General features: G+C 39.4%; 1 protein-coding gene across 5 annotated transcripts in view; it reads right to left on the bottom strand.

Annotated features, from left to right (window-relative positions):
• Nucleotides 1–12060, bottom strand: part of LOC111869073 (sphingomyelin phosphodiesterase) — a 122709-nt gene that overhangs the window by 26791 nt on the left and 83858 nt on the right. For all 5 annotated transcript variants that reach the window (XR_002843607.2, XR_002843608.2, XM_033753275.1 and 2 more), the window contains exons 6-9: nucleotides 9376–9540; nucleotides 8451–8678; nucleotides 2709–2881; nucleotides 324–515 (exon numbers count right to left, since the gene is read on the bottom strand). Coding sequence is in view for 3 of the 5 variants with exons in the window: in XM_033753275.1 (XP_033609166.1) it covers nucleotides 324–515; nucleotides 2709–2881; nucleotides 8451–8678; nucleotides 9376–9540 (758 nt within the window). In the remaining 2 variants the exon portion in view is untranslated. The remainder of the gene's footprint in view (nucleotides 1–323; nucleotides 516–2708; nucleotides 2882–8450; nucleotides 8679–9375; nucleotides 9541–12060) is intronic.

The following is a 12060-nucleotide window of genomic DNA, read 5'->3' on the forward strand; positions in this document are numbered from 1 at the left end:
AAAAATCTAACAATCTACAGCAAAACCATCAATTATTATGGGTGTTATAACATAGGTGTGCAGCTGGACGAAACATACACGTCGAACCCCCCAGACGATTTAAATCCCTGACGAAACATACACGTCGAACCACGGGAACGGGTTAATAATCTTGTATACTATTGCTAGTGTGACGGACCAGGATGAACCAAGTCAAATTTATATTAAGAGTCTTGGTGCTGGAGATCATGCCATCTATTGGAGGCTCTGCATGTATTAAGGCAAATTCAGGATAGAAATCTGAAAAAGGGGATCATACTCAGAAGGGGAGAGCCCCTGCTTACCAGTTCTTGTTATTACAGTAGTTCATGTTGAGGGAGATGACCCTGAAGCCTGGTCTCACTAGAACACTGTAGAAAGCGCCTCGACGTACAGTGTTGGACACTGATGATGGCAACCAGTGCCTCCATTGGTCGTCCACTTCGTCATATAGCCATGAGATAGCAAAGTCATTCTGAATGAATGGAGGTGGAAAGCTGGACACAAAAACAAAGTATAGTGATGGTCACATGAAAACATTTTTCCACCCTTACACCATTACAGGCTGGGAGAAGGGGGTTCAGGAAATGCTGCTTCCCTTTAACATTATTTTTACTTATAACCCCTTTTATTCAGAGTAGGCTAACTAAAAAACTGTAATTTTCGGTATTAATCACAACTGCAGGGGAATAAAAGGAAATACAATAAACTCTTGCTAATCCAGTTACAATTAATCTTGTTCGAAATGAAAAATGAAATATTAGGTTCACAGTTGAGTACTGGAATTTAGGAGCCAGAGGGATCAGAGCAAGAGAACTTTCAGACTGTGTTGAGGGCAGCTCAAGTAACTGAAACCATGCAAGAAAATATCCAAGACTGTCTTGAGCTGGATGAAGGGGACCCTGGATATCAGGTTCCGAATGTCCTTCAGAAGATACAGTCACAGACAAGGAACTAACATGTCCACATTACAAGAACTCAAATAACTGTTTCAGTCTGAATGTGATTAAATTATTCATGAGCAGATGTTCTGACATATCAGGTGGTGAAAAAAGGGGTAAGAATGAATGTTTCTATGGATCTCAATGAAATTTGTTGCATAGAATATATGTCAAGCGGCTACAAAATAATGGGACTGATTTTTTTGCCAACTCCCTGTGGCCTTGGAAACAGCCAGCAAGGTGGCATATTAGCCTGTCCTCTCCTCTCCATCAACCCTATGACTTCCAAGGCCATACAGCAAACAGTGTGGTAGCAGCCTTTGTTTGGAGCAGACTGTGTATCTGAGCTCCAATGTCTTTCAGGGGTGCTACACAACAAAGAAACAAACTCTGTGGTTTTAGTCCACAAGTGAACTATACCAGTCAAAAGACTGCCGCTTGTCGGCGAAGTTAGTGCCAACTTTAGCAGATAGAGGGTGTCACGTGGTCAGTGCAACAAATCCTCAAGGCCGTTAATTTCAGTTTTCGAGACCGGAGCTGCTATTTCCTTGAAATAGCTCCTCAATTATCCTCACGAGGCTGAGTGGACCCTGTTCCATACCCACTACTTCTCAGAAAATCTGGTAGTGCCGGTAATTGAACATGGACCTCTGGATCTGTGGCCAGAAACTGACCACTAGACAACAGAGGCAGCTGCTGGCCTGCTATACAGGAAGGTCAAATCATAGCCCACCCTTAAAGGGAACCTTCCTCTGTTTCTTCAAAGCCTGAATGAGAGGTTTCCATGAACTGGTCAGGGACGATACCATTATTCCAGCCATCCACACTTCCCCGGCACAAATGCATACAGCGTGGACCAGATCTGGTATGTTAAAATGGAAGAAATAGAAATGTGTGTTTCAGTTGAGAGTAATGTTTCCAAATGTAGATTCTTTTTCTTTTGTAAGTTTTCTGTCCTCTTTGGTCTTTATGCTCAATTATTGCAGATAAAAAATCAACTGCTTTAAAATTTTTGCCTTTTCCATCTTATGGCAGAACTAAAAATGCATAATGCATGGGAGATACTACTCCACTGTCAAGAAAGCTCAGCAAAGAGCAGAGAACTGTCTTATTTTGCTTATATTTTTTAAATATAATGCTGAAAAAGTTTCAAATGAAAGCTGTGTATCTGACAAACATACAGTCTACACCATATACTGTTTTGTTCCATTCAGAACACCATGTAATTGTAAAATAATAACATTTCTTATTTATGAAAATCTTATGAGTATATATTCCCATTTACATAAACAGCTATTGAGAAGTCTCATTTAAATTTCTGCAGTTTTATTAACATAAACTGCACTTAAATAACAGAACTGCTTTAGTCTTTTATAACACCATTTCACACTTCAATTTTTTTAATTGGCATGTGAAAAACAGTGCACTGCAGGAAACAGACCATCAATTCTTCCTCTAACAATAAAATTCGTGTTCCAGAAATGAAAGGACATGGCTGTCACGGATCTCCTCTCTCACCACCATGGAGTCAGACAGTGATTGATTTATGATTCATAAAAACCTCTTATGTGTAGTTACCTAGCAAACAAATACAGAGACAGAGGAATGAAGGAAGAAAAGCGGAGAGACAAATGGATTTTACTCACATGGAATACTGTAAAATAATGTATTGGGTGCTAGTTTCCAAAGTTTTTTTACCTTTCAAATAAAAACAATATAAAAGCCTAAAATGCCTCACTATGGACACACCTGTTCACTGGTGCACTCTCATGATTGCCAAGTGCAGGAAATATTGGAATTCCGGGGAAGGTTTCTGTTAGCTGGGCTACGGTTTCTTTCAGCACCATGAGATTCTCTTCCCTTGTTTGGTTCCACACGTCATGTGGGGGCAGATCTCCAGTCCACAGAATGTAGTCAATGTCCTGTCAACACACAGTACAACACTGAACAGTACATACCACTCATGCTGCATCTGAAGTGCCCCAGTTATCGGCCTGTTTTTGTTTCTGCTTTCTCATACATGTAGTAAAGGTAAAAGGTAAAGTTGTCCCTGTGCTTATCTAATTAGGCATAATGCCATGAAGACGTTTGGGGGGAGTAGATGTACAGATGAACGTTTCCTTGACCTCAGCACTATTTGGAGGTGAGCGGTCAGCTCCAAGCCCAGGCCGCTTTACCCCCAGGGAAAGAGCCCCTGGTACCCTTTGGATAGGAGACTGGGTGGGACCCAGAGCTGGTTTGGATGACATGGAGAACAGAAAATTCTTGCCCCACCAGGACTCGAACTCCGACCTCTCGGTCATCCAGCCCATAGTCAGTCGCTATACTGGCTCCTCATACAGGTAGTGCTATGAGAAATTAGTGTGATGGTAGAAAAACAAATCAATCTTGAGATTCTGAGAGATTTGCACACTTTCAGACTACCTAAACATAAGACAGCATTTTTCTGGCTGCCATCTGTCTGCGTTAAGTGCACCGTGCTAGTAACTGAAAGAAGAGGAAAAAAAAGTGTGAAGGATGTGAAGACGCTTCCTGGGGCAGATATTGACTCTGACCACAACTTGCTGGTTGCCAAGTTCTGAACCAGGTTGAAGAAAGTTATAGGATTTCGAAAGCGCAGACCCAGATGGGATTTGGAGAAGTTATATGCTCAAAGACAAAGCGTGCAAGAGACCCTAGAAGAGAAACTCGGTGCAATTGAAGGTGAAAGCGGAAATGCTGAAGCGCAGTGGAACAATATAAAAGAATGCATGTTAGATACTATCAGTGATTTGGTAGGTAAAGTTGAGAAGATAGCAAGAAAACCATGGGTTACACAGGAGATGATGAGTAAAATGGAGGAGCGAAGGAAATGGAAGAATGTCAACAATGAAGAAGGCAGGAGGAAATACAGGAGACTGAGGAATGAATTGAAAAGAGCCACGGACAGGGCCAAAAAGGAATATCTTGAGAAGATATGTAATGAGATTATGGAATTTCAAAGAACAGGCCGTTATGATTTGATGTACATGAAGACAAAAGAACTAGGATGGAAAGAGAATCATGGGATTCAAAATGTTGGCATCGAAGACTCCCAGGGGAATAGAATAGTAGATCAGAGGCAAGTGCTGAAAATTTGGGAAAATTATATTTCAGAACTATATGATCGACCTAATCGGCCAGAAACCTTAGAAGTTGAACCGGAAGAAGAAGTAGATACAGACGAGAAAGGACCATATATTTTACAAAGTGAGGTGGAAAAAGCTATCAAGGAAATGAGGAAGGGAAAGGCTACAGGAGATGATGATGTACCTGGAGATGTGCTCAAGTTACTGGGAGAAGGTGGTTTGAAAACACTGACAAAACTAATGAACACCATATATGAAAGTGGAGAGTGGCCCAAGGACTTTACAGAAGTTACAATGATTGCCTTAAAGAAAAAGACAAAAGCTACAAAATGCAGCGACCATCGCACAATAAGTCTTATTGCACATACAGCAAAGATAATAGCAAAGATACTTAAAAGAAGAATTGAAAGGAAAATAGAGGATGTACTTGGAGAAGATCAGTTTGGATTTAGAAGAGGAAAAGGAACCAGGGATGCAATTGGGATGATGAGAATTATAGCGGAACGAACTTTGGAGATAGATGAAGAACTGTGTGTTTGCTTCATAGACTGGCAGAAGGCATTTGACCGGGTAAACTGGACCAAATTAATGCAGATCCTGAAAGAAACAGGTATCGATTGGCATGAAAGAAGATTGATTAGCAAATTGTACATGGATCAGAAAGTTAGAGTACGACTGGACAGGGGGGAGACAGGAAGTGTGCAGATTGGAAGAGGAGTTCGACAAGGATGCTGTTTATCACCAATTCTGTTCAACTTGTACAGCGAATGCCTTACCAAGGAAGCTCTGGATGGGCTCGGTGACTTCAAAGTAGGAGGGCAAATTATTCAAACTGTGAAATATGCAGATGACCTTGTGTTAATGGCTAAGGAAGAAACTGTGCTACAGGGCATGATTGATAGACTAATTGAAATTGGAAGGTGCTATGGCATGGAAATGAATGTGGAGAAAACAAAAGTAATGAAAATTTCGAGACAACCAACCCCAGTCACAATAAAGATAGACCAAAAACAAGTGGAGAATGTGAAATGTTTTAAATATTTGGGTAGCTTGTTAACAGATGATGGAAGGTGTACTTGTGAAATTAAATCCAGGATTGCCATGGCAAAAGCTGCATTTAGCAAGAAGAAGAATCTTTTTACCAGCAAATTGGACTTAAATTTGAGGAAGAAACTAGTGAAATGCTACATTTGGAGCATAGCTCTGTATGGGGCTGAAACATGGACACTTAGGGCAGTAGATCAGAAACATCTGGAAAGTTTCGAAATGTGGTGTTGGAGAAGAATGGAGAAGATCAGTTGGACCGATTATGTGAGAAATGAAGAAGTGTTAATTAGAGTCAGTGAGCAGAGGAATATCCTACATGAAATAAGAAAACGGAAGGCTAATTGGATTGGTCATGTTTTACGCAGAAACTGCCTTCTAAAAGAAGCTATCGAAGGAAAGATAGATGGGCGGATAGAAGTGACAAGAAGACGAGGAAGAAGACGTAAGAAGATGCTGGATGACCTTGGGGACAGAAGAGGATACTGTCATTTGAAGGAGAAAGCTCTAGATCGCATTAAGTGGAGGAATTGTTTTGAAAGAGACTGTGGACCTGTCGTCTTGACAGATTACTGATGATGATGATGATCCCATGGGTTGATGTCCACTGAATATGAACATCCTAGCTCCAAAAGTAGGGAGCTCTTCAAGCAGCTTTGAAAAAAAAAAAAGTTATTTTCTAGAAAACAACTCTATAAAATTTGATTAAATTTCAGTAATTTATTGGGGCCATATCACTAAATAAAACTGCAGATTTAGTTATCTTCAGGAAAATAACAGTACAGCCCTCAATATGAGAAAGTATGTGCAATGTCTTCATAGCAACTTTTTAGTTTACTTGACAATTATATCTAGATGCAGGTTTAAATACCATCAAATCAGATGTTGGCTGAGAGTGAAGAGCTAGAAAGGATTTGAAAGGAACCATAGTGCCATGCCAGCACCATGATATGTGGTAATGCAAAGATGAAATACAGAACATTGTATGGCTGATACACCTGACAAAAATGAGCCATGCACAGCAAACACTTTAGTTTACACCTTGCTGGTACACCCTGCATTTTGCCTCTCTCCCCTTCTCCTTTCCTACCTGGCCCTCCAGGCTGGGGAAGTCTCAAATCTGAGACAGTAAAATATGGTCATGAGTCCCTCAAATCCAAGAATTACTGTGCTGGCAAGGACCAGAAGCAATTGTAAACAACTGACCCGTCCTCTCATCAGAGAAGGTTCCCCGCATCAATAAACATGTAACTGTCTGATAGTAATAAAAATCTTGTCTTAGACCCTGGCCCCAGATAGGTGCTTGATGCCCAGACAGACTGGCAGACTGACCGTCGGTCATAACTTTGACTTTGAGTTGAGTCAGCTGAGAGTTGCAGCTGATAGCCGAGGCTGGGGCCAGTTTGGGAACCCAGAGGAACAGGAACGTCCACCATTGGAAGCTGCTACCAAGCAACGGCTAGTGAAGACTGAAAAGACTTCATGTATGCTGCAGCTACAGCGATCTCTGGAGTGTGTAACTCTGTGAGATTGTTGTAGTTATTTGTAGTTACGTTCTGTAAGTGTCCAATAAATCTGATTACCAATCCAAACCCTGTCTATAGTCAACCAATCACGTGATAATATAAACCTGAACACCACTTTAGATGGTTGCAAAGCATAGTCAAATTCCACTGCCTTATATACTGTATATATAAACCTGTGTATTTTTAATCAGACAGTGTATGCCAAAACAATGTTTCAGAAAGTTTCTTTACATGAAAACAAAAGGGACATAGTTATTTGTAATCCAATTATTTCAATTTGCCACTTCAGAAGATTCATAAGGCACCTTCTATAAATGATAGCTTCTCCTAGTTGCCTGTCACACAAAAATGGTTAGCAATCTCTGCTGAACGGTATGCATGTTAAATGTACCAGTCAGTGGAAGATTGTGTTACAAAAGTAGGTAAGGTTTCACATAATATTCCCTCTCCAACTTCTACAAGGTGGGTGCCATGTTTCAGTACACACATAACTTGAGAACAAAAAACATTTCAATGCATGTAGGATTTTAGGTTCTCACAGCAGTGGCTATAAAGGGGTCTACCTTCTGGGATGTAATGCCATGTAGTCCACAGAAAGTTGAGTGTTGTTTCAAAGACAATTCATCTCCACCTGTGATCGTTTATTTAAGGTAAAAAAACGAAAGGTAAATTTGTCCCTGCACTTAATTAATCACTATGCCATAAAGCAGTATAGGGGGTGGAGGTATAGCTCTGCCATTCATAACCTCAGCACTAGATGAAGTTGAGGGATCAGCTTCATGCTCTGGTCACTTTACCTCCAGTACCCATTGGACAGAAGGCTGGGTGGGCCCCAGAACTTGTATGGATGCTGTGAAGAAGAGAAAAATATTTCCCCTCCAAGGATTCAAACCCCAACCATCTGGGCCATAGCCCTATAAGCAATATACATACAGTAAACCCTTGCTAATACAGATTAACTCGGGGGAGAGGTCATTCAGATCAAGCGATTAATCCAGATTAGTGAAGCAAAGGTAGCCCTATAACAAAAAAGAAAACTTATACAACAAATAAATGGAAGATTTAATGATATAAATAGTGTTGATGAAAAGAAATAAAAAAAACCACTGAAGAGCCTTCATGTAAAAAATTATAAAACACTGCATTTATTCATCAACAGAAAACTCCAAAATTTTACATGTTTTTTAATGTTTTTTTATAACCACCTCCCTCCAGAGCTTAAACAATTATCTTATGACATTCGTGGATTTAAAGTGGCGTTAAAGAAGTTTCTTATCACCAGTTCTTTTTATACTGTTGAAGAATACTACTGCTGGAAGAAAGATTGACACCTCATGTATATATTTTAATCATGTATGTAATTTTAAATGTTATTTTGATTTATGAATGTATTATGGTACAGTAGTTTTGTTGTATTTTGACGATGATGAATGTCTGATTATGTATGTATATTTATATGTTATATTGTATTATTGACTTGTTCTGTATCTGAGGCAGATGCCTCTATGGATTTTTTTGGAACTGTAAATAAATGACAATGTAAATATGCAGGTTTGAAGAAAGTGTCAAGTTTGACAGTGACTCATCTGCCTTCCTAAATCCCATGTGCCTCTCAAAGTATATACTCAACTGGGAACACCATTTTCCATATTTCGGTCCAGATTAGTGAGGGTTTACTATATATCTTCTTACTTTCCTAGTTTCATACATGTGACTTACAGTAATTTTCAATCAGTGTGTTTCAGACTATACATATGGACGTATTACTAAGAGATTATAGGATAACTGCATGTAAACACAGCATGGTAACTTACTGGGTGGGTACTAGATATATGTTGGAGCATGTGGTCAACAGTTTGCTTTGGAGTGTCACACTTGCGGTAGTCTCCCCATCGCCCAGCTGCTGTCTGGGGTGACCGTGCAGGTCCATTGGTAAGTCTGCAGCACAGTGGCTCTTTGCAATCTGCATTTGTGCCTTCTTGGTAGTATGGATCAAAATGTGTGTCGGAGAGGTGAAGCACTTTAAATGTTGGAGCTCCAGGCTGGAAACACAACATTGCCCCATAGGTGCACACATACAAATTGAATTATGTGATATCAAGTATTTGTAAAATAAAAAAATGGCTTGGAGTTCATCTCTTGTTTGTCCTCTGCAACTCTTTATTCACTATATCTGCTGCTATTCCCTGTATACGGAGGCTAACTCCTCCATCTTCAAGGTGCAGTTACATCAGCTACAGGTATAAAAAACGAACTGATATTCATTGCGTAGATGGGAGGATAAAATTAAAATGCATCTTAAAGAAATAGGTTATGAGTATGTTGACTGAATTCACCTGGATCAGAACAGAGCATAGTGACAGACTCTTGTGAATACAGTAATGGTGTGCCTCCACTCGCCAAAAAATGACAGCATTTTTGACTAGCTGAGCAACTACTGGCTTCTTAACAATTCTGTTCCATGGAGTTAATTACTATTTTTTGTCATGTTCTGCATAGACCCAGCTTGACAATGGTGACTCTTTGCCATGGAAAGCCTCTTGGATAATAAAGTATATATGTAACTGCCAGTTATGCCTGTTTGGTGCAAGTGCTAAACTTGTCTTGGTGATCAGTTCTTTCTCACCTACTTAATGGCATATTTCATTCCAAAAGGCGTGTGTGCATATGTCCCACTGTGGACTGTATGTAGCTGAGAATGTAATAATCTTGTTGATATTCCATAACACAATTTCTTACTGTAGGAGCTGCAGGTGGAGTAACCACAGGCTTCGGCACAGGAGGGAAGATGACCTTCCACTCATGATAAGGGTTATATACATCACCACAGGCATCTCCTATTACAAAACTGCAGATTTCCTCTGCTCCAAGGTTTATTCTCTTCAGTACATAGACCACTTCACCCTGCAACAACAAATGATGCATTCCATGATCAGATGAAATGAACTATGCAGTAACTTCTGATCTGAAGAAAGATGCAGTAGGTTCATTTGGAAAACTGGCAGCCACCCACATAACTACATGGTGCTAGAACCTTGAGGGGTACAATCTTACACTGCTGAAACCTCAAATCTTACACGATGTAATTCATTTCCACACCAAATTATGGAAAAGCTAAAATTGTAATAACAAAATTTGTATTATAATAAAAATATTACAATGAGAAAAACAATAATACTGTAAATTTTACAATAATCGCATTAAATTAAGCCAAATTACAATTCAAAATTACTCAGTCAAATTCCACTTCATATGCTTTATATATGTAACGGACCTCAAGCAATATGTGGTCATGAAATCACAAGAATAGGCACTAACAGCCTGCTTCTTGCTGTGATTACTCTTCATCCATGAAGGTGGAAGCAGTATGTTCCTCTGAAACATAGGTTGACTTGTACCAGACTACATGGTGTCACATTCTACAAAACAGAAATCTTCATAGCTGGTGCTGAGAGAGCCTAAAATCCAAACTACAACAACTTTAAATGTGAAGTTCTGCAAGATAACATAAGCAGCCTCAGACCCAGCTATGGCAATGATTGCTGGATATGGTTTATACACTACATCGTGTTTCTGCAACTATTTCTGGCCATCATCAGAGAGTACTTATACAGTCGCTCTCAGCTTTCCTTGCTATCCCCCCTTCCATTGGACAATGTTTACAAATGGGGGAAAGTTGTATTGTTGTTTACAATGCAGGTCTTTAGTTAGACTTAAACAAATACTGTAAATTATACAGAAATACATGTGTATTGTGAATAACAAATACCCTTCAGGATTTTAGGGCAAAGTTTATATAATTTACAGTATTTGTTTAAGTCTGTAACTAAAAAACTTATATTGTAAAAAACAATACAACCTTCCTGCAAACTGTAAGCACTGGCAAATGGAAGGAGGATAGCAGAAAGAGGTGGGAGGTACTGCATGAGTACTGCCTGATGCCGACCAGAAACAGCAGCCCACACATGTCATAATGTTGAAACTGTATAATTATCTTAGAATTATGCATATACTGTGAGACTGAAACTGAATAAAATACAATATAAACACTTTCAACATGTGCCACAATGCCTGAATTGAATACCAAGACAGATGCTCAACTACAAGCTGCAGGCAGGGAGAGAGGAGGGCATTACCTGGAAACATGAAAGGATCAATTCATGTAGAACTGGGATAGCAACAGGGCAACAGGCCCAATCCTCGCTGTTTGCAATAGAGTTTGCATGTGTGAAAATTTAATGAACCCATATTTTATTCTATTTCAATAAAAGAAAATAAACAAAAGGAACTTCATTCTCTAACTCAAGTCTCTGGATAACTGTTTCTGTTCAGTTCACATATATCATATTGTGTATTACAATTGCGTCTAAAATAAATTCTTCACAGTCTGAGCTACTTACAGTGTTAACTTAAGAACTTACTACCATGTCATCTGCCACACTAGCACTGAAAACATTATAAACATGTAGAAACAAGACCCAAAACCTAATCTTAGAATCTGCCAACAACAAACCCACAAGTTTAGGCCTTTGGTTCCATTTCTAAAAATAAATATCTAAAGACCTTTTAAAGTTAGGTCTGGGTTTTGCTCTTTACAAATAAACTTCTACAGCTGGCATTGCTGATGTGGCAGACAACTGGAGATGAAGTTTTAAGTTACTTGAGTAATTGTCAATATGTCAGTACCCCATAGATAAAAGAAAAAACACACACACAAAACTTCCATATTACAAAAATGGTGATAGATGTTCTGAACAACACATGAACCCAAGACAGCAGGAACAAGACACTCTCTACAGTTCACCTACTATTATAATAATCATGTCACAGAGGTTATCATGGACTAGTCATAAAGCAGAGATGGGAGAAACAAGAAATTAATACAATACCCACTTGGAAAGCAGTCATTCAGAAGATCAAGAACAAAGTATAAAAGGATAAAATAAAAGTGGATCTTACAAAAGGGCACTATGACAACTTGAGCTGTCCCTGGATGTGCCAAATAGTAGGCTCTGCTATCACCTGTCTGCAGCCTCTGTGTTCTGTACCACGGTCAGCGCACATTCAACCCAGACAACTAGCTGTACCCACTGACCAGTTCTTTGTGTTCCACACTGAATGTTGTGGTGAGGTGGTTACTACTGGTGCTTTGTATCTGGGAGGTCTCGGGTTCATATCTTGCTCCAGAACCTGGCTGTAGCATCTAAGGGTTTTCATGGTTTACCTCTGTCCCTCCAGATAAACGCCAGGCTAGTGCCTCAAATTGGGCCACAAATGCTTCCCTCGATAAGTTTTTGAATTCGTTATTCATTAATCATCCAAAAATTTTACAATGTACAATCTGACCTCCTGAAAGTGTTATTAAATAAATGACACACATATAATTGTATTTATTGCAATAAATTTCTGCTACCTGCAACACAT

This window comes from Cryptotermes secundus, unplaced genomic scaffold (genome assembly GCF_002891405.2).
Source record: "Cryptotermes secundus unplaced genomic scaffold, Csec_1.0 scaffold455, whole genome shotgun sequence".
Taxonomy (NCBI): domain Eukaryota; kingdom Metazoa; phylum Arthropoda; class Insecta; order Blattodea; family Kalotermitidae; genus Cryptotermes; species Cryptotermes secundus.